The sequence below is a fragment of the Montipora foliosa genome, chromosome 7, assembly GCF_036669935.1.
Source record: "Montipora foliosa isolate CH-2021 chromosome 7, ASM3666993v2, whole genome shotgun sequence".
NCBI classification, from domain to species: Eukaryota; Metazoa; Cnidaria; class Anthozoa; order Scleractinia; family Acroporidae; genus Montipora; species Montipora foliosa.
In genome coordinates, this window is record NC_090875.1 from 27,619,480 (window position 1) to 27,641,214 (window position 21,735).

At 38.7% G+C, this 21,735-nt stretch overlaps 1 protein-coding gene and 1 long non-coding RNA gene across 12 annotated transcripts in view; one reads left to right on the forward strand and one right to left on the reverse strand.

Moving 5' to 3' along the window:
• The window catches only part of LOC138011657 (uncharacterized), a 20,545-nt gene extending 3,086 nt beyond the window's left edge, over positions 1-17,459 (forward strand). The window contains exons 2-12 of one of the 3 annotated variants that reach the window (XM_068858776.1): positions 1,690-1,922; positions 2,649-2,763; positions 3,417-3,493; positions 3,585-3,629; positions 4,642-4,787; positions 11,305-11,368; positions 11,496-11,592; positions 12,286-12,585; positions 13,270-13,386; positions 13,471-13,569; positions 14,268-17,459. In XM_068858776.1, the coding sequence (XP_068714877.1) occupies positions 1,690-1,922; positions 2,649-2,763; positions 3,417-3,493; positions 3,585-3,629; positions 4,642-4,787; positions 11,305-11,368; positions 11,496-11,592; positions 12,286-12,585; positions 13,270-13,386; positions 13,471-13,569; positions 14,268-14,506 (1,532 nt within the window). In that variant the 3' untranslated portion in view covers positions 14,507-17,459. Of the gene's footprint in view, positions 1-1,689; positions 1,923-2,648; positions 2,764-3,416; positions 3,494-3,584; positions 3,630-4,641; positions 4,788-11,304; positions 11,369-11,495; positions 11,593-12,285; positions 12,586-13,269; positions 13,570-14,267 lie in introns of all 3 variants that reach the window. The other 2 variants (XM_068858774.1, XM_068858773.1) reach the window with 2 other exon arrangements.
• LOC138011665 (uncharacterized) overlaps positions 1-21,735 on the reverse strand; it is a 57,564-nt gene that overhangs the window by 28,875 nt on the left and 6,954 nt on the right. For 5 of the 9 annotated variants that reach the window (XR_011124763.1, XR_011124759.1, XR_011124758.1 and 2 more), the window contains exons 3-4: positions 14,288-14,345; positions 13,290-13,347 (exon numbers count right to left, since the gene is read on the reverse strand). This is a non-coding gene — a long non-coding RNA (uncharacterized lncRNA). Of the gene's footprint in view, positions 1-12,305; positions 12,386-13,289; positions 13,370-14,287; positions 14,346-21,735 lie in introns of all 9 variants that reach the window. The other 4 variants (XR_011124760.1, XR_011124761.1, XR_011124766.1 and 1 more) reach the window with 2 other exon arrangements.

The following is a 21,735-nucleotide window of genomic DNA, read 5'->3' on the forward strand; positions in this document are numbered from 1 at the left end:
GAGGAAAGCTTACTGGAGCTATGTCGAGTCAAAAATTAATCCAAGTGATAATCCACAAAGTCACACTGGAAGGAAACATCACAAAATAGACACTATTGGGATAAAGGTAGAGATGTGACCAAACCAGTGGAAATAGCAACCTTGTTAAATGACAATTTCCACGCAATTTTTACAACAGAAACACCAGAGCTGAGTCAGGCCAGATCTCCTAAGTCGACCCTCACCTTACAATGACATGGCTGACATTAATATAACAGAATCTGGCGTGCTCAAATTGCTAAAATCTCTCAAAGCTCATAAGGCGCCAGGTCCAGACCAAATCAGCCCCCGCGTATTGAAAGAAATGGCAAATGTGATTGCCCCAATACTAACTACAATATTTAGGAAATCATATGACTCTGGTACTGTTCCTGAGGACTGGAAAACAGCAAACATCATTCCGAGTCTTCAAGAAAGGAAAGAGATTTGATGCAGCAAACTACAGACCGCTAACCTGTATAGTCTGTAAATTAATGGAACATATCCCGACAAGTCATATCATGAAACATGCAAATGATCATAACATCGTATATGGTCTACAACATGGCTTCAGAGGGGGTAGATCTTGTGAAACACAGCTAGTGGAGTTTATTGATGATTTGGCATATAATAGGGAAAATGGAGGTCAATGTAGCCATAATGGAATTCTCTACAGCTTTTGACAAAGTTGGTCACCAAAGACTTCTTCTAAAGTTAGATCACTATGGAATTCGAGGAAAGACAACTAAATGAATACAAGCCTTCCTTACAAATCGTACCCAGAGAGTTGTCTTAAATGTGGAACATTCATGTTATACACATGTTAAGTCAGAAGTCCCCCAAGGATCAGTTTTAGGTCCATGTCTATTTTTACTTTACATCAATGATTTACCGGAGTCTCTTGTTTCAACTGTACTGTTCATAAGAGGCATTTGACTATTTAAGACAATAAAGACTCTCTGCCTACCTAAACGTTTATTCTGTTTCGACAAAAAGATCCTTTCTCATTTCGGAGATGATGATACGCTAGCCTACTTTTAGCCGTACCCTCCCCCCGAAGGAAACACGGCTACACGTAGGCAAACCATACGCAAGTAAACTATAAAGTTTTTAAACCACCTAATTGAACAACTTCATTTGCCACCTCCAGTTGCCGTCCGCGTCTCAAAAACGCACGTGCTTAAGCTTCCTAATGATTCAAGATGGCGGAGCCGGGGAAATTTGAAAAGCAAACCAAGGGTTTTTAAAATTATGTTATTTTAGATACAAAGGCTTCCATTGGAAAAAGTTCGAACACTTTTGATTGTAAACATTATGTTCTGTAGTTTTAACTTATTTTATTGTTTTAGTGGAGGTTCCCTTTGATACATGCAGGGTTCATTAACAAATGAACACATGTCATCACCGTGACTTGCACTTGATGAAAACAGCGGATCACAGGATCACAAGAGGCATTTGACTATTTAAGACAATAAAGACTCTCTGCCTACCTAAACGTTTATTCTGTTTCGACAAAGAGATCCTTTATCAATTCGGAGATGATGATACGCTAGCCTACGTGTAGCCGTACCCTCCCCCCGAAGGAAACATGGCTACACGTAGGCAAACCATACGCAAGTAAACTATAAAGTTTTTACACCACCTAATTGAACAACTTCATTTGCCACATAGGCTGTGAAATTAACAACTTATTTCACAATGAAGACAAGATAGAACCGCTGAGAGTGCTGAGTAAAACTGCGGAGGAACGAACGAAACTGAACAAAACAGAATGTTACATTTCCCCTGACATCTCATGGTATATTGGATGCGATGGGAAAAGGGAGACACTGAAAGCCAACCAATTGCAAACAAGTTTTGGACTTGAATGGAACCAAGGAAGGCGAAAAGCATACTTTTTAAAGGTAAGATTGTCTTAAACTTCAACAACGAAACACACTTCAAAAAATGGCTCTAAGGCTAGGATGTGTTCCTTTGGGAGATGAAATTGTAAAATTTGCATGGAAGAAGCAAGAGTCCAAAGGATTCATATAGAACATTCTATTCCAAGATCTCTGATTAACTAACAGCTAGTATCGAAATACATTCAAAAATGACTTAAGCCTTACTATGCCATGTTAATAAACCTCACAACCTCAGATATTCCGTGTCAGAAAAATCAGCACAGAGGCGAAACCTTGTAGGTCACAAGAGCACCAACCAAAGAAGAAGCCAAAAATACAGCCATCATCGAAATCGATGGCCTAACGAGGTGAGAAGAGAGAGAGAGAGAGAGAGAGAGAGAGAGAGAGAGAGAGAGAGAGAGAGAGAGAGAGAGAGAGAGAGAGAGAGAGAGAGAGAGAGAGAGAGAGAGAGAGAGAGAGAGAGAGAGAGAGAGAGAGAATTCAGATGACACCTTCGGTTGCTCGTTCGTATTAGAAAAGATTAGATGCTCACACCAACTGCAGATATCAGTACAAAGACCAGACGTCAATATTTTACCGTCGCGTTCGTCCTGCCGGAATTTCAAGCCGCGTACTACCGCAAAGGAGTCCGATGCTTTACTAACTGAGAACAGTCGTCTGTGAAAATTAGGCTAACAAAATCTATGTAGCAAGGGATAACTTATCTTACATTTGTCCCACTCCTAGGTCTTGGATGACTCTTACCAGGGTCAAATAATCAAGCTTGGTATCAGATGTACATTAGGGCTTCCGGGCTACAACAACAGTTGCCTTCTTTTTAAAGTTCAAGGAAATTTTTCTTGTAAGTTATGCTGAGCAGTTTTTCAAACTTGTGTTTCTCTTAAAGTGGCACTAAATATAAAATAAATTAAATCGAAAAGCTTAGCCTCTTTAACCGCAAATACACAGTTCACTTTTTTTAAAGTCTGCTGTTTTTGGGAGGTTTTTAGCAAAAGGTGCCCCTTCAATCAAAGAATTATAGGCTTTAAGCTCTCTTCTTTAGGTGATATTGTAAAGCCCACCGCTGACTTTCTTTTACAGTCCGATCCAGTAAAATTTCATCATTTGACGAAAGCTTGCAGACTCCTTCAAGATATAAACATCAGTCTTTGGCGTTGTCGCAAACAATCGTTTTTTTCTTCTCCCATGCATATCCAGCTCGATCCGAAAAAGGCTAATTTGCACTGACTCATCCGACTGACAGACACAAGAAGGTGGGTGTGGTCCATTGGTAGAGGTGCGAGGGATCTCAGGCTTTCAACACAGATTTGGCCACCAAGTCGATTTGTCTTCAGTTGTTCCGAATGCAAATCGGCATGCTTTCGTACAGCTCCCTGGAAGTTGGGTTTCTCGTCGTTGTTGTGTTTGTTTAAATACTTTACCTCTAGACTCGGGCCCTGAAGCCTTAAATATGGCCGTGAATACAGTAAATAAAAGTTCTATACCTTTTTACAGGTCCTCTCGGAAAACAAGAAACCGAGTTATCCTCAACAAAAGCTGCTTTCTCCGAAACAACATCGACTCCATCGAAGGTATTTCTCGCCTTGTAAATAAATAAAACCTACCCTGGTCATCATATGTTGGTCAACAAGAAACCATTTTGCATTCAATTGTTTTTTACAGGTGCCCAGAGAGACCTCAACACAGACGAAACAAAGTTCTACTGAGGTAAATTTAAGAGCATCGTCAAACCTACTGGTGAGAGAGTACGGAGTTTAAGAATCGACGATGCTACAAAACAATAATATAATTTGCTTGAAAAATGAAAAATAATTGTACTGCACCACGCATTTCCTGCATAACAACGACGTGAACGTACGAAATTTGAGGTTTTGATCGCAATGTGAGCATAGAAATGTGAATCATTCATTCTCTGTCTTTACTCTGAAATCACTTGTACCAATTGATTTTTAGGATACTTTGCTCACGTTACGACTTAAACGAGATGGCATAATCGCAAGATGGCATAATCGTATGATAGCACAGAGTTATATTTCGAAGCGAAGTTGTCGTCGACGTCGCCGTCGTAGATGTTAAACGCCATAGTAGAGGAGTAAGAGGACGGAGAGGGAGAGGAGAGGGCCGGAAGAAGAGAGGGAGAGAAGAGAAGAAGGGGGGGGGGGGGGAACAAGTAGAGACAGAGAGGAAAGAGTCGGTGGGAGTGAGAAAGAGGAAGAGGGAAAGCGGGAGAGGGAGTGGAGGTCAAGAAACAAGAGGGGTTTTATAAGTCGGAAAACTATCAATGCGATTTGAATAATTTCAGAATGAACACGGGCTTAGCGGTGTAAGTTTCTTTTACGATCGTTCAGCATGATGATTGAAACCAAACCCCGAAAAAGTCGAGTCAGTCGTGGTGTGCGGAAAGATCAAAACGCAGGGTCTTGTTCCTTATGTTAGTACTACGCGTGGAGCAATAGTACAACCATAATTGAACCGCAGCATCATAAAAATTTTTGTGCAATGGTTTTCGAATTACCCACAATTTTAATTCCTAGTAAACAGGCTGCCCAGCTAATAGAGCCGTTGGGTACTCATAACCAAGATATATAAATACGGGAAAAAGGGCCTATGTATATACGAACAAAAGTTATAGGCTGTGAATACCCTTGCATTTGTCTATGAAACTATTACACAAATATAGTTTATTCTTAAATTGTTAATCCCCTTTTTTTCACTACAGGGTCGCTTCCAGCCCAGTTCGGGGGTGAGACAAACGGACGATTCGTCATCTAAAGTGCCTGTCATTGTTGGAGTTACAGCTTCCATAATATTCACTATAGTACTATTCGTCGTTGCCTTTCCTATTTGTCGTCGATACAAATTCAGGTAACCGTCACAATATTGACAGAGTATAATTGTTAATTAAATGAACTTGAATAAGTTTTAAATGCCGCTCATCACATCCTAATCAGGCTAAGGAAGGTTCACAAATTAGGAAAACGATAATGCCAATTCTGTCCAGAAATGCAAGCAATTATAGTTACACGCCCGATTATCCAACACGAAGTGTCCCTTTAAGTTGATAAAGCTGATTCTCCTGACGATTGATGATACTGATGATAATAATAATAATAATAATAATAATAATAATAATGATAGTGATGGCGATGATGTTATTGATTGATGAGGGAAATTGTGAAGATAATTAACAATTATTGGACGAGGTTGAGCAAAATATGGTGATTTGTCAGTGGCGAGCAGATCAATTTTTTTGCCGAAGCCGAAGGCTGAGGCAAATAATTGATCTGCGAGACACTGACAAATCACCATATTTTGCGATAACCGAGGTCAATAATTGTTTTATCATTTGATCACCGAGTTTGTTTTTTGTTTTTGTTTCCGAGAAGCCGTAAGCGCACGCTGCCTTGCAGAGTCGAGTAATGGCACCAATCAATTGGTTTTTTTTCTCAGCATAATTATATTTGTAGACTTCAAATTGTACTTACAGTCAAACAATCAATAACACTAGGCATCAACAAAGCTGAAGAATTTCACAGTTTTCAAAGCGTATCCCGACAAGTGAAGCTTTCACAGTGGTGTAAAGGTCGCCATGCTTTTTTCTGGCTTCAGCATAAAATCTCTTTAGTACATATGCATTCGCCAACTTGTCCTTCGCGTCGATGACACGAGTGACTCTTCGTCTACCTTTCTTTCCTGGAGATACTCTCGAAATACGTTGAGTGCAACTTTTGTTCCTTTCTTAGTATTCTCACTGTTCTTTCGATCAACTGAAGATGTCGAATCATTCTCTAACAGCTCGGGGAACCGATCTGCCATTTTCTCACAAGAGCGTGATGTCAACTGCGCATGAGCAGAACATTATTTGCAGCAAAACACTTATTTGCAGGTCACGTGGTGGGCTCTCGGCCATTGAAAAGGAAGGACAAAATACATCGAATGATAATGATGCTTATGATGATGGTGATGAACATAATAACAATGATGACGATGATAATAATGATGACGATAATAATGATGACGACGATGATGACGATGATGACAATGATGATGACGATGATGATGATGATGACGACGATGATGATGATGATGATGATGATCGTTCCCTAATATCATCATTCCTTTTGAAAAAAGCAAATATTACTTATTGGAAAACCGACCTCACTACAACCTGAAAATATGCATTGTTCTTACTTGAAAAGCAAATTGCGAACAGAAAAATGCCTCAACTTTTTAAAGTGTTCGTCTTGAACGGAACAAGCGTAAACGGGATCTATTGTTCTCTTTATATGGAGTCCGAGAGTCGAGTGTCGAGTGTTGAAAAATATTTCACGAGTTTGCTGCGCTCACTCGTAAAATATTTTTCAATACGAAACGGCCCAAATTATTTCCCGAAAGGTATCGAAAGACGTGATTTTTATATGTAACCATAGCAGCAGTGATCTTTTCTCGTGTGAAAATAACATGTTATCTTCACGTGTGGTATTTCATTGGTGTTTATATAATTAATAAGTATATATCTATCTATCTATCTATCTATCTATCTAAGAGGACACAAAGTGAAAAAAAAAAGCAGGGGATAACGAGGACATGTTCACAGCTAGATAGGAAAGTAATATTCAAAGACACGATCATTATGCCTTAAAGAACTGGAGGTGCTGTCTCCGTGTATCCGTCAAAACCGCTGAGCCTTAAGGAAACTCAAAATTCGAACTTGAAATAAGATGTGAAATAAGACTGAGACTAAGTCATAACTAAAAATGCTGTCTCTGTATCTACATCATATCCATTATACTTGAAGAAATTCACGGTACTCAAATTGTCCCCTGCACTAAAACACCGAAAACAAGTAGGAAACACAGTTGATGACGAAAAAATTCCTTGCAGTCAAAAAGGAAGGTACTATTCAAAGACCCTAATCATATTGCCAGTTAATGACCTGGAAGTGCTGTCTCCGTGTATCCGTCATATCCACGATGCTTTAAGAATTTCATTGAACTCTATTTTATTTCCGGCAATAAAAATATCACAGATAAGTGGAGACACGGAGACGACGGAGACACACTTACAGTAACACAGGGGAGTAATAATTAAAGAGGCTAATCAGTATGCCATTGAAAGATCTGGAAGTGCTGTCTCCGTGCATCCGTCGTATCCACCATGCTTTAAAAAAATCGAGCAACTTTGTTAAAAAGGCATTATCGAGGATGCAACGAACAACTCAATTCCCGAGAAAAGTAGTCACGCCAAAACACAGATTCACCATATGCTCGTTCTCTATCAGAATACTCTTGCATTGCTTTCAAAGCAATAATGCTTTTCAAATATACTAAGCCATAGGATATCAGACAAAAGTTTCCGTTTTTAATTTTCAAAGCTGAAAAAAAAAATCTTTACTTCGCAGCGTGAGGTATTCGCTACATATTAATAGATTAGCGCCTATGAATGGAATACCGGAAACATTTTACAACTTCTGTTTCCTTCAAATAGTATGAATACTCCGGGAAACAAAAGAGGGTGTCGGAATTTAGATCAGCTAATAGCTGAAAATGCTATAAAAGCAAAAGGCTGAGTTGCTCTCACCATGCAGTTTCAAGTTTGAAAACCGAACCGGGATGGCAAGTGCTCCTGCTCGGCAGCTCAACAGTAAGGTATGTATCCTGTAGGTAAACTTGAGTTCAGAATAAAAGCTTACGGAGTCGAGTCTAAGAGTACTAATTTACGTTGTTTCGTTATTTGAACTTTCTGCAGAATATTCGAAGTGGTCTTGTCAGCAAAAGCTTGCCCGTCGTACAAGAAAACTGCTCAGTAATTTCAGCAAAGGTGATCAACGTTGCATCCCAAGCGACAAAAAACCCTAACGACCCGTGGTTGCAAAAATGTGCTAAAAGGGACGAGTGCGATAACGCCATGAAGAAAATCCGAGGGGGACATTTTTCTTTTCTTCAGTGGCAGTCGTTGAGAAGAAGGTTAAGGAAAACGAGTCTCAAGAGGACAAAGAAGGAGACGGGAAGAAACGGCAAACTCTCAAGGAAAAACCAAGATATACTGACCAACTGTATCCTATTGGATAGCCTTGCAAACCTGGGATAGCTTGCGAATTTCTACAGACAACAGTCTGCCGGGCAGTAGTATCCTTCAAGGAAAACTCCTCAATTTGTACGTAAGCTGCAGTTTTCAGTTTGACTCTTTTGGTCAGGGAGGAGTGACTGTCGGTGTCTGTTTAAACTCCAAGGAACAGAATCGTTTAAGTTCATTCAGTTTTTGGCTTCATCGTAGAGGACAAAGGGGATTTAAACAAAAAAGAAATATAACACATCCTATTAAATCACTCACTCACTCACTCACTCACTCACTCACTCACTCACTCACTCAATTAATCAATCAATCACAAGATAAAGAGAAAACAAATTTAACTTAAAACTAATCTTCACAGCTGATAATGCAATTTCAAATTTAACGTTTGTCACAAGCCAAAGTTAAGTCTTGTACCTATTCAATGGTTCGACGAGCAATTACGCACCGAAAGAAGCCTATTTAAGCTGACTCTGGTCTTCTCAGCGCAATGGATTACCGTTGTCGTACTCCGGCTCATCACGAGGCAAAGACCGTGAAAAAATCGGCCAAAACAATAAATTAAAGAAAACAAAGTAGAATTAAATTTTCCTTAAAGAAATTTCTATTCAGTTTACTTGTTTATTTATTTATCTATTTATTTATTTATAGGTCCTGTTAACACGCCCACAAGTTCATTTTCTTCTACCAAACTGTCAACGAAGACAACGCGGGTTTGATCACCAGCAATTAGCCAAAGACCTTACATGAGCACGATGCAGCGAAATCGTGCAGCTCCTACAGCCTTGGCGGCTTCATGGCGCTCTCATATTACACCAGCGATGAGCTTAAATAATCCATCTACAACTTTCACGACTACGATTCCTGCTTCGCTCACAAAAGTCTCCCAAACATCGTCGTCTCCTGTCATCCGCTGGAATCGTCGGTTGACAACACTCGCAAATCTTCCTGTGCGAGCCGTACAACATTCCTTAGTTCCTCGACATTGGAAGTTTCCAGTAGTACACAAATGTCAGACGCCTCTTCGAAGCCACAGTCACTGTGGTATCAGACCTTCAACCGGCATTTGATTGTAATCTCCGTCGTTAACTTGTAGATTCAACGAGCGCTAGGTGTTTTATTTTGGGAAGCCTAATTTATATAAGCTTAGTAGTTTTCTTTAGGCCTCCTCGCCACCATGCAATGTTATCATCCATTTTCTTTCTTATCTTGTTTGTATATATATTTTTCTATGTGGCAATATAATTTTGAAAGAACCCTTTGAATAAAGAAAATACTTCTTTGCCAACCCATGGTAATTCTCCTTCATCTCTCTCAGATTCCGCAAAATGATCGCACCGGAAGGAAAGGAGAAAACCATGGTTTATACAGTGGTATTTCAACAGAGATAACAGCATTTGTCATAGTGACAGTCATCATCGTACTACACCGTTAGTCAACATCGTGGGATACCACGTTTATCGACGCCAGCGTTTAAAGTAACGCACGCTTCCTAATTTTCAACATACAACCGTAAGATAAGATTGAAACATGGTTTCATTTGTGCCTTTACAACACAGCCAAATGCCTACGTTGGAGACCTCAAGATATGCTGAAGGTCTTTGGTGCACAAATAAAAACCTGAGGGATTCGAAGGGCAAGGGATGTTTTGAAGCTTGCATTTATTCTCTCAGTTTCGTTAAACGTTTGATGCTCCATATATAAAATCTATCTTCTGTCTTTATTGCCAAGTCTCTTCTGGTCTTGACAAAGACTTACATATGTTGCAAGTGACATTAAGTTCAAATAAGCATAAGACAGCGAGCTTCCATCTCTCTCCTTCGCATGCATACTGTCTATATTCAGAACAGCTTCTCCCTTGCCCCACCCCCAAGTATCATACCTCTTAGCCAATCAACGCAAAGCTCTTTGTTTAAGTCACATATCCATAATTTAAACAAGTAAAAGGATAGAGGACAAAATTTATCACAAAAATTAAGTAGTCTTAGAAAAAAAATCAGCTTAAGTAAAGATTTACCAGTTGTTTGCTCCAAATCATAAATTCCTGCGTAGAATCGATGGTAAAATTTGTCTCCGTCCGTAGTTACTAGTAGTAAACGTAGCAATCAACCATTGCTAGAAGCTAACAATCATTTTTTTTTTTCATATCTAAATACTTTATGTACTGTTTAATAAACGAGCAGCAGTGTTTTGTTCCTCGGGAGTCCGAACAAAGGTACAAAATGTGAGGGGAATATAAAAAACAAAAACAAGTCGGGTCTCATTACTATTCTTTACATAAAGAATTATAATGAGGAGTGTTTTATCGGGTTTAAAACTCATGCACGTGACGTTTTATCGATGGTTTGATAGGCTGTTAGGCTCATGAATTACAAATGACTTTTTAATCTTATTGTCGCGGGTGCCCCCACCCTCCTCCCCTCCTAAACAATGTTGAGGGGAGGGAAAGCTTTCTTATTTGCACTTCGTGATCAGTAAACAACATTTCTGTGGGTGAGAAAGAGGAAGGGGGTATTGTTGAGTCTAAAAGGACGAAAGTTGAGAAAAGTCTCAACGATCTTTGTCCAGGATTGTAGCTTGTGGTTGTCTAATTAACAAATCAAAAGTGGTTCAGCGTTGTCTGTACTCTTATCGACAACGATGTTGTGCGCTTCGTGAGTCCACGACAAATTTTGACCACTGTGATGACGGATATCGTTGTCGATAAGAGTACAGACAACGCTGAACCACATTCGATTTGTTTTTTACCACAATATTCAGCGCCAAAGAAAATGTTTATTTCAGAGAGTGACCGATAGTGACCAAGATTGTGCCACAAAGAAAGAGCAAGCGTTGTCTATAACATTCTCACAATCTGATTGGTTTATTTCCCAAAAGACCGTTTCTCGTTCGTCATCCAAGTTTGAGAGATGAAAAAGGCATTGCGTGACATGTTAACGCGTGGACTCTTACCGTCAACCGAAAATTAACCAATCAGATTGCGAGATTACTAGCAATCGTCTTTTGAAAGGTTTAGAGTTTGCTGTTCATACGTCATTGCTAGTTTTACGAACTTGTGCGCCCGCTTTTTTGTAAAATCTCTCGAGTAAATTGACCCTGCAAAACGGTTAAAGTGAACTTCAGCTTAGGAAGCATAAAAGGAGGGCTTTCCATTGATGCTAATTAGAACATTTAAAGATGACCAACGAGTTTGAACAAATTTGAATCACTTGCTATAGAAATGTTACATTTCCTGCAAGAGTAGTGATGTTGGAGAACATACGGCATACTTCTGATAGTTTCTGATAGTTCCCGCATGTTTCATTTACAGGAAGAGACATAATCTAGAAAGCTACGCCAAAAATAGTTCGACTTCCACGGCTGCAGACAGAGCAGTAAGGAATTTCTCATGACTTCTGATCGTCTAATTTTTGCATTTTTAATTGCTTTTAAATTCTACATGGTTATGTCAAGAAAAGGGGGTTGCAAATGATTCAGTTTGCTGTCTTATTATTTAAACAGGTTGATGAAGTGACCGAATCTTCCAACGATAATACAAATGTCGATGGTGACTATGAATACGCCTACGCTGGCCTGAGAACGGACAAAAGAGAGGAAGGCAAGTTGGCACATTTCCTCTTTCACAGGAATCCCACCAAAATATGGTCGTCCTCACATATGGCCCTCTTCATGAAATGGGGATGCTTGTATCAAGAAAAGCCAGTCAATTTCGAAGACAATAATTTTTGTTTAGCTTTTCATATATTGGCTTAAAAGGAAGTATTGAGACGATAGCTTTGGTGCCAAGATAAAGACTCGGGAAATTAAAAATTGTTTATCATAACACAATATTCGGGAAGAGCTTATTCATATCAAATCAAACCCGGGGGAGTTGGGTAAGAGCAACATTTTTTTTAGGTCATCTACTGCTCAGGGAGGAACGGTCAATACAAGAAATGTCGCTATTGGGAGTAGATATAGAGGAACCATGCTGGCGCAGTGGAGAGAACACTTGCACCCCACCAAAGCGGCCTCGGTTCGATTACCAGACTCGGCGTCATTTGTGGGTTGAGTTTGTTGGTTCTCTACTCTGCACCGAGAGGTTTTTCTCCGGATACTCTACCAATTTTTTTATTTTAGTAGACTCGAGTTAACTTGATAGCTGTTAGGAGTAGACGAAAAGCCACCTGGTGAATGCACTTCTATTAAAGCCATTATTATTACTAATTTATTAATATTATTTTATTATTATTTGGGACCCCAATATGGTTACATGTACCATGACGCAATATAACTAAGATTTTTTTTTCAGAAATATACTCATCCACGTACAGTGTCCCCCAATCCCCAGCTGTTGCAGATGCTTCCGGCTCCTACCCACATGCGGACAGTGCCAAGGAACAAATCAAGAACTGTCAGGGGAACATTGAGGAACGTTTTTACGACGATGTAATTTCATTGAAATGTGAACCAGCCTCAGAAAACAATGAGTTTGCTGTCTTATTATTTAAACAGGTTGATGAAGTGACCGAATCTCCCAATGATAATACAAATGTCGATGGTGACTATGAATACGCCTACGCTGGACTGAGAACGGAAAAAAGAGAAGAAGGCAAGTTGGTACATTTCCTCGTTCACAGGAATCCCACCAAAATATGACCGTCCTCACATATGGCCCTGTTCATGAAATGGGAATGCTTCTATCAAGAAAAGCCAGTCAATTTCGAAGACAATATTTTTTGTTTAGCTTTTCATATATTGGCTTAAAGGGAAGTATTGAGACGATAGCTTTGGTGCCAAGATAAAGACTCGGGAAATTAAAAATTGTTTATCATAACACAATATTCGGGAAGAGCGTATTCATATCAAATCAAACCCGGGGGAGTTGGGTAAGAGCAACATTTTTTTTAGGTCATCTACTGCTCAGGGAGGGACGGTCAATACAAGAAATGTCGCTTTTGGGAGAAGAGATAGAGGAACCATGCTGGCGCAGTGGAGAGAATACTTGCACCCCACCAAAGTGGCCTCGGTTTGATTACCAGACTCGGCGTCATATGTGGGTTGAGTTTGTTGGTTCTCTACTCTGCTCCAAGAGGTTTTTCTGCGGATTTTTTTTATTTTAGTAGATTCGAGTTAACTTGATAGCTGTTAGTAGTAGACGAAAAGCCACCTGGTGAATGCACTTCTATTAAAACCATTAATATTACTAATTTATTAATATTATTTTATTATTATTTGGGACCCCAATATGGTTACATGTACCATGACGCAATATAACTAAGATTTTTTTTTTCAGCAATATACTCATCCACGTACAGTGTTCCACAATTCCCAGCTGCTGCAGATGCTTCCGGCTCCTACCCACATCCGGACACTGCCAAGGAACAAATCAAGAACTGTCAGGGGAACATTGAGGAACGTTTTTACGACGATGTAATTTCATTGAAATGTGAACCAGCCTCAGAAAACAATGAGTTTGCTGTCTTATTATTTAAACAGGTTGATGAAGTGACCGAATCTCCGAATGATAATTCAAATGTCGATGGTGACTATGAACACGCCTACGCTGGCCTGAGAACGGACAAAAGAGAAGAAGGCAAGTTGGTACATTTCCTCGTTCACAGAAATCCCACCAAAATATGACCGTCCTCACATATGGCCCTCTTCAAGGAAATGGGAATGCTTGTATCAAGAAAAGCCAGTCAATTTCGAAGACAATATTTTTTGTTTAGCTTTTCATATATTGGCTTAAAGGGAAGTATTGAGACGATAGCTTTGGTGCCAAGATAAAGACTCGGGAAATTAAAAATTGTTTATCATAACACAATATTAGGGAAGAGCGTATTCATATCAAATCAAACCCGGGGGAGTTGGGTAAGAGCAACATTTTTTTTAGGTCATCTACTGCTCAGGGAGGAACGGTTAATACAAGAAATGTCGCTATTGGGAGAAGAGATAGAGGAACCACGCTGGCGCAGTGGAGAGAATACTTGCACCCCACCAAAGTGGCCTCGGTTTGATTACCAGACTCGGCGTCATATGTGGGTTGAGTTTGTTGGTTCTCTACTCTGCTCCAAGAGGTTTTTCTGCGGATACTCTACCATTTTTTTTATTTTAGTAGATTCGAGTTAACTTGATAGCTGTTAGGAGTAGACGAAAAGCCACCTGGTGAATGCACTTCTATTAAAACCATTAATATTACTAATTTATTAATATTATTTTATTATTATTTGGGACCCCAATATGGTTACATGTACCATGACGCAATATAAAACTAATATATATTTTTTTCAGCAATATACTCATTCACGTACAGTGTTCCACAATCCCCAGCTGTTGCAGATGCTTCCGGCTCCTACCCGCATCCAGACACTGCCAAGGAACAAATCAAGAACTGTCAGGGGAACATTGAGGAACGTTTTTACGACAATGTAATTTCATTGAAATGTGAACCAGCCTCGAAAAACAATGAGCCAATTGATAACGAACTTACTGTGGCGAAAATAACAGAGGAAAATTGCTATACGGGATAAGCACAATTGAAGGACCTGAACATCACACAGAGCTCTGGTGGAATTTGCTACGAGATTTATCCCGAGCGGCCCGAAGGAACTCCGCGTGAATAGTTAGTTCACTTGAAAACAATAGTGATTCTGAAGTGATGTATTACAACTTACATTGAAAGCGTCAGCCAGGAAGCTGACTCAGTGGAGGGTAGATAACGAGACCTCAAGAACACTAACCACAGCTGCAGATGGGCATATCTTTTAAGCCGAAGAAAAGCTCATTTGCTTCACTATTACCTCATTTAAATATTTTTAAAGGGCTCGAAAGCTAGTATGAAAATTAAACTTAGATAGTGGTCATACACTGTTTCGGTTCAAGTGCGCAGAAGAATTTGACATTATATCTTAAGAAAAGCAATTATGACTTGAAAATGGCCACCATCTTTGGTCAGTACTATCTTCGCACTATTTGCTGCTTCCTAAAGAACTGTTAAAAATAAAGAGATTAACCTCAAACACACCCCCAATAGCCGGAACTACGTGAACATGATGGGAGGAAAAAATTGAAATTGAAAAGTTAGTTTTTGAATGAAAACACTTCTATGGAATGGTATGTGCCTTGCCAGTACAATAAAAAAAATTAAAACTTAGAGAAATTACCATGGAAAAATTGTCTCAAAATACTCAAAACAGTAATAATAATAATAATAATAATAATAATAATAATAATAATAATAATAGTTCATTTATATAGCGCACACATCCACTATTTGCTTGAGGCGCTTTACAATATATATCGCCAAAACTACAGATTTACATCAAGGAAGTTACAAATTAAAACGGAAGCAACTATCATAACAACTAGAATCTAAAGAACATTAAGAATGTCATAAAAAGTTATTCTCAATAAATTTAGTAAAAAGGAATGTTTTGAGTTTTTTCTTAAAGTGCTACTGTGATCAAATTTTTATCCCTTGAGTTTTTTGGTTTATCGCATAGAGTACCATAAAACATTAAAAATGCTGTTTACCGTTTGGAAATATCTGCATTGGTTCCGGAGATATTTAAGTTTGAAAAATGTGTTAAATATGCAAATGAGAAGGCTGATGACGTCATTCACCCAACCCAATAGAACATCAAGAATATAAATAGAGCTATCTCGGTCAATTTGCAACAGAGACCATTGAAACTTGGCGAGCTGATAGTTCTGAAGGCAACACACCTATGACTGTAAAGAAATTGGTTCCCATGGCAACTCACTCTTTTCCAGTCCCCTTCAACCTGATTTCAATATTTTGGTGATCTCAGGCTAGAAATACATTTACCAAGGCCACAAACATGACCTAACATCTTGATATGCTGGCAGGATCATGCAGATGAGGCACCATTTGCAAATATCAAAACAGAACGCCAAAGGTGGTCTGCAAAGCTCTTAATGTCAGGGAGGTCTGGAACCCAGTATGTTTCCATGGTAACAAAAATGGTGTGCTCATATTGTGGAACACATTTACTAGAATCTTAGTGCAAAGAACCAAGTACTTCTGATACAAATTGGCTGAGATATCTTTCTCCATCATACTTGATCAAAATTTGGTTGGGTTTATGACGTCATCATTTGGCTAATTTGCATATTAAAAAAACTTGAATATCTGCAGAACAGAAAGAGATATTTGAAAATGGTAAACAGCATTCTTCTTCTCGCACAGACTACGTGTTTATGTGTCAAAATGGTTTAGATAGGAAAGATGCAAATTTCGTCACAGTAGCACTTTAAACAACAAAGCTGTACTGGACTATCGTATTTCCAAGGGAACAGTGTTCCAAATCTGTGGAGGGCACATGGAAAACGCTCTATCACCATATGTTTTGGTTTTACAAGTTGGCTGCAGCAGGTCTAGAATATCCGAGAGTAAAGACCTATTTGATTTCCGATGCACCAGAAGTTCCGTTAGATATTGCGGAGAGAGACCATTCAATGTTTTATGTAATTAAAAATTGAAGCGCAGCCAGGATGAGACATCAAAATACAATAAAAAACGTTCTCTGGCTAAAAGGAATATAAGCTTTCGGCTGTCGATCTACAGCCTTCCACGGATAAAACATTGAATGTAAATTAGTGAAATATATACAGAAAAGGCGAGATAAAAGTAATAAAAAGAACAGAGTAAAAGTATGAAAAAAGGTGGCTATTGTTTAAAAAGAATGCGATACTGATTAGGAATCGGCTTAGAGTTATTGTCAGCATGCTTGGTAGTAGAGGTGTGCCAGGCCTCTAGAGTTTTTCTAATACAAAAAGAGCCGTTGTCGATAACTCGAGAATGATAGAAATCAATACGCATGTTTCGCAATGTTTGACCCATTAGCACATGTTTTTACATTCCAAACGTATTCTTTCTTGCGGGTTTCAAAGCAACAGCCAGTTTCACCTATATAACACCAATCACAATCGGTACAGGGTATTTTATAAACCATGTTGGGTTGGTGTTCAATAGGTCGTCTGAATTAAGGAGAAAGGAATTCTTGTTGCAAAGTCTTGAGGGGCTTATTTACACTTCGAATATCGTGCCTTCGAAGAATTCTTGTTAGGGGTTGCGTAACACCATTGATGAAACGAAGGACAGCAAAACCGTTAAGGTTCTCTTGAGGCGCAATTAGATATAAATGTCTAATTGTCGTCAGGTTTAAAGAAACTTGAAGTCAACATCCAGAAGCAAATTTAGGTTTGAAAAGAAATTCCAACTTATCGTCTATTTTTCAATGAATAAATATAGTCCATTGGTTACCGTCAAACGACAATATTTCCAATGAATAAATATTATTATAATTCCATTGGTTACCATGGAAAAGTGAATATTTCAGACTCGTCTTTCACGCTAAATTTGGCCATTGCGCAATATTTACTTTACTACGCTGTCCTGAGAACGGACAAAAGAGACCAAGGCAAGTTGGTACATTTCCGCTTTCACAGGCTAGGAATGCCACGAAAATATGACCTTCCTCTCATATAGCCCTCTTAATGAAATGCGAATGCTTGTATCAAGAAAAGCTAATCGATACCTTTTTTTTGGGTTTAATGTTCCTTAAAGGAAGTGTAATAAAATATAGCTTTGGCACCTGGATAAAGATTCATTAATTCACGATCGAAATTCAAAACGGCCAATTATAACATGAGCGGGAAATTTGAATATTCGCCAACAGTACTAGTGTATTCATATAAAATCTAACCCGAGGGAGGGGGTAAGAGCAATACAACGAATGTCGCTAGCGCCACTAGGAAAAGAGATAGAGGAACCATGCTGGCGCAGTGGAGACAACACTCGCGTCCCGGCACCAATGTGGCTTGGGTTTGATTCCCAGACTCGGTGTCATATGTGGGTTGAGTTTGTTGGTTCTCCGAGTCTCTCCTCCGAGAGGTTTTCCCCCGGGTACTCCGATTTTCCTCCCTCCTCAAAAACCAATTTTTGATTTCAATTGATTCGAGTTAACTTGATAACTGTTATTATTATACATTGGTGTCACCAGCTCGATTTTTGGCTATAAGCACGCAGCTAATTCTTGCTTGCTCTGTTTCTCTTACGTCATACCTACGAACAATAGATTTTATACATGTAGAATTGACGTCATACCTACAGACAATAGTTTTATGCATGCAGAAGTGACATCACCTAACACACTAACCAGCAGTTTGATCAGTTTTGTCATGGCGGAGCTCAGCTCAGGAATATGCATAATAAAACAATTATTAAATTCGGTTTTCGCATGTTAGCGATAATTATCAAGGCCTCAGTTTGTGTTATCCGCCTCAGCCTTCGGCTTCGGCAGATAACACAAACTTTGGCCTTGATAATTATCGCTAACATGCTCAACCTCATCCAATAATTGTTAATTAGTAGTTAAAGACATAATAATAATAATGACTCCTGGGTTCAAACCATTTACTATTATTTGGGACCCCAATATGGCTGCCATGACGCAATTTTAAAAAGACAAAAAAACTTAGTTTTTTTTTTTTAGCAATATACTCATCCACGTACAGTGTCCCGGTACGGGAGTGTCAGGGGAGCACTGAGGAAAGTTTTTACGACGATGTAATGCCACCGAAATGTGAACCAGCCTCAGAAAACAATGAGCCAATTGATAACGAACTTACTGTGGTGAAAATAACAGAGGAAAGTTTCCATACGGAATCAGCTCAATCGAAGGTCCTTAACAACACAAAGAGCCGCGAAGTCGGTCGACATTGCTACGAGATCTATCCCGAGCGGCCTATGTACATTAATTTGCAGGAACTCCCAGTAAATGGTTCACTTGAAAACAACCGCTATTCGAAAGTCAGTTATTGCAACTTACATTGAAAGCAGGCTGATTCAATGATGGGTAGATAAGGAGACTACAAGAACATGCAGTAACTACAGCTGCAGAGAGGCATGTCTCTAAAGCCGAAGGAAAGCTGCTTCGTTTTACTATCATGTCATTTATATACAGGGCTTGAAATCTATGAAAATTAAACTTCGATGGCGGATTATATGTCATACACTCTTTCTGTTCAAGTGCGGAGAAGAATTTGACGTTGCATTCTAAGAAAACGAATTTTGACTTGAAAATGGCAACCATCTCCGGTCCGCGTTATCTTGGATTTGTTGCTTCCTAAATAACTGTTAAAAATAAAGAGATTAACCTCAAACACACGTGACCCAAATTCTTTGATTGCACATGATCGACGTCACGGCGGCTATGTTGGTGGAAAGTTGACTCTATCATTTTGCAAAACTTGAGCTATTTTTCTTCTATTGTTTTGGCACCAACATGGCCCTCTTATCACATGAGTGTAATCAAATAGCCGAAACTTCGCAAATATGACGGGAGAAAAAAATGAAAGTCGATTTTGAAGGTGGAAAGTTAGTTTTGAGTGAAAACATTTGCATGAAATTGTGCCTTGCCAGTAGGATCACCTTTTCAAAGTTCCGAGGAAATGCAACAGCAAGTTTGATTGTCTAGTGTACGAGGTGTTGTACATAAAGGACATCAAGCCTTCTGTTAACACGCAAGCTGACTCCATTCGCGCCAAACCGTTCACGTGACACTACCGTACATTTATTTATTTATTAATCATTATTTTTATCTTTTTGTGTTTCTTACCTTAGGAATTATACCCATAGGACCTGCAAATATTTATTGTATTTTTTTCAAATATTATATATTCATTTTACAACTCGCACTTTTTTACTTTTTAACTTGATAATGGCGTAACGTAGCGCCGAAACGTCGTTCACTTTTATAATGTGTTTTAAAAATCTTTTAGCGTTTAACTTTTTAATCAATTCATTTTCAAAATCTCTCCTGTTAAGAAAAACAGAAAACAGAGAAATTACCATGGAAAAATTGTTTTAAAATACTTCAATGAAATAAATGTATATAGAAATGAAATCAATATCTAATTGTTGTCAGGTTTAAACAAAGTTGAAGTCAACATCCAGAAAGAAATTAAATGGAATTGACAAGTATAGGAAATCGCAATTTTTTCAAGTTGGGGGGTCCTTAAGACCATTTAAGGGGTCACCCAGAAGTCACACCAGCAGAGGCCCTTTGGCTCACAGGTCCTCACACGTTCGGACGACGAAACAGATCCTTTTCTGAGGTTAAAATCCTGGCTACCGGCTTATGAATTAATTATTTGTCACAAAGAAGAAATTCCTGTCATCTTTATAAAAAATAGACACGCATTGCTTACGTGTCGTAGTGAAGTAACACAGCGATTTATTCCATAATGTCAACTGAGCTGCGTGTTGTCTTCCATAAGATTCAAGTTGTCTTTGCGTAATATGTAGTTCTAACAGTGCAAGATATTGTTTTGGTATTGTCTATCATTGTAGTGCCATGGTAGAAGTGTTATGTAAATAGCCCCCCTGAGAAAACATGTGGTTACTGGCAAAGTACTGAACCCCGAAAGATTGAAAAAAATAAAGGGGAAGCGAGAAACATTGGCTTCTGGGCTGACATTTTGATCATTTTCAAGTTCCCTCACAACTTCTTTTCATCAGAAGTTTAAGCGTACCCTCTAAGCATCTGACAGCTTCGTAATACTAAAGTTTACTGAATGCCCCTGTCCGACGGGGTTAGTATCTCGATGGGTGACCTGAAAAACAGAAGCATTGGACCAAAAATACTATTAACGCTAACAAATGCGAACTCAGCAAGGTACAGATTTTGTTAGCTTGCTTTATGCAAAACAAATATTGATGCAAAAGTAAATAAATATTGATACACAGTTTTCAGAAAGAGAAGAAGGAAGTTTCCAGGAAGGTCGATCGAGAATAAAATATTTTCCGACATGAAAACAACATTAATTTTGAACCGAGAATATAGAATATAAAAAGTTACGATCAGAGACAAACATTTTGGGATAATTTTTGATAAGTTCAATTCTGTTATTCTACATTTGGCTGCACAAATAAATCGCAAAATCGAAAGTGACATCGCCGGAATTCAGCGGGCGCTGTGATTAAGTTACCGCGGCATGTTTACTCGCCAAACAGTGAAGCATCTGTGTCAAATGATGGCAAGATACCGGGTTTTTGTAAGTTTCTTTTTCTGTCAAGTGTTATAAGTTTGACAATAAATGAGCGAATTTAAAACAAAGATCACAATCGCCCAACTCTTGAGGTTGACCATTGTTTCTGCAAAGTCAAAAATTTACTCTCCAAGACGAGGTTATTTATCACCACGTAATTCATCATTTTGGAAATAGCAGCTAATTTCTTATTCATCGGCGTCACAATTTTTTGCTGATTTTGGGGCTCGCTTCCAACAGACCTGTTTATTTTCGTGAACCCTTCCTGCTTACAGAGCACTACTAAAAAAAAATCCTTTCGTATCACATTTCAAGCCAGGAATTCATTACACAACATGATATTAAAATTCACAAAGGCAGAAAATATCACGAAATCCTTTTCGAGCGAAAAATATATTGAACCAAACAACATATTTGCTTTTGAAAGCAAAAAAACCCTTGCTATTTCAATTGCGTGCGTGCAAACAGACACAATCCGTGTCACAACGCATATGCAATTAAATAAATTTCTGACAGTTCACACATCGAACCCTTTTCGAAAGAACCTTGACCGTAAATAATGAAGCACAAAAGAGACAACAAGCTTTCATTCAAATAATACTTCATTGTCACATTTCCATTTTTTTACCTTTTCAGAGTTGAGTACAAAATACCGGTAAGATGCGACTTGAGTAACCACTGTGAT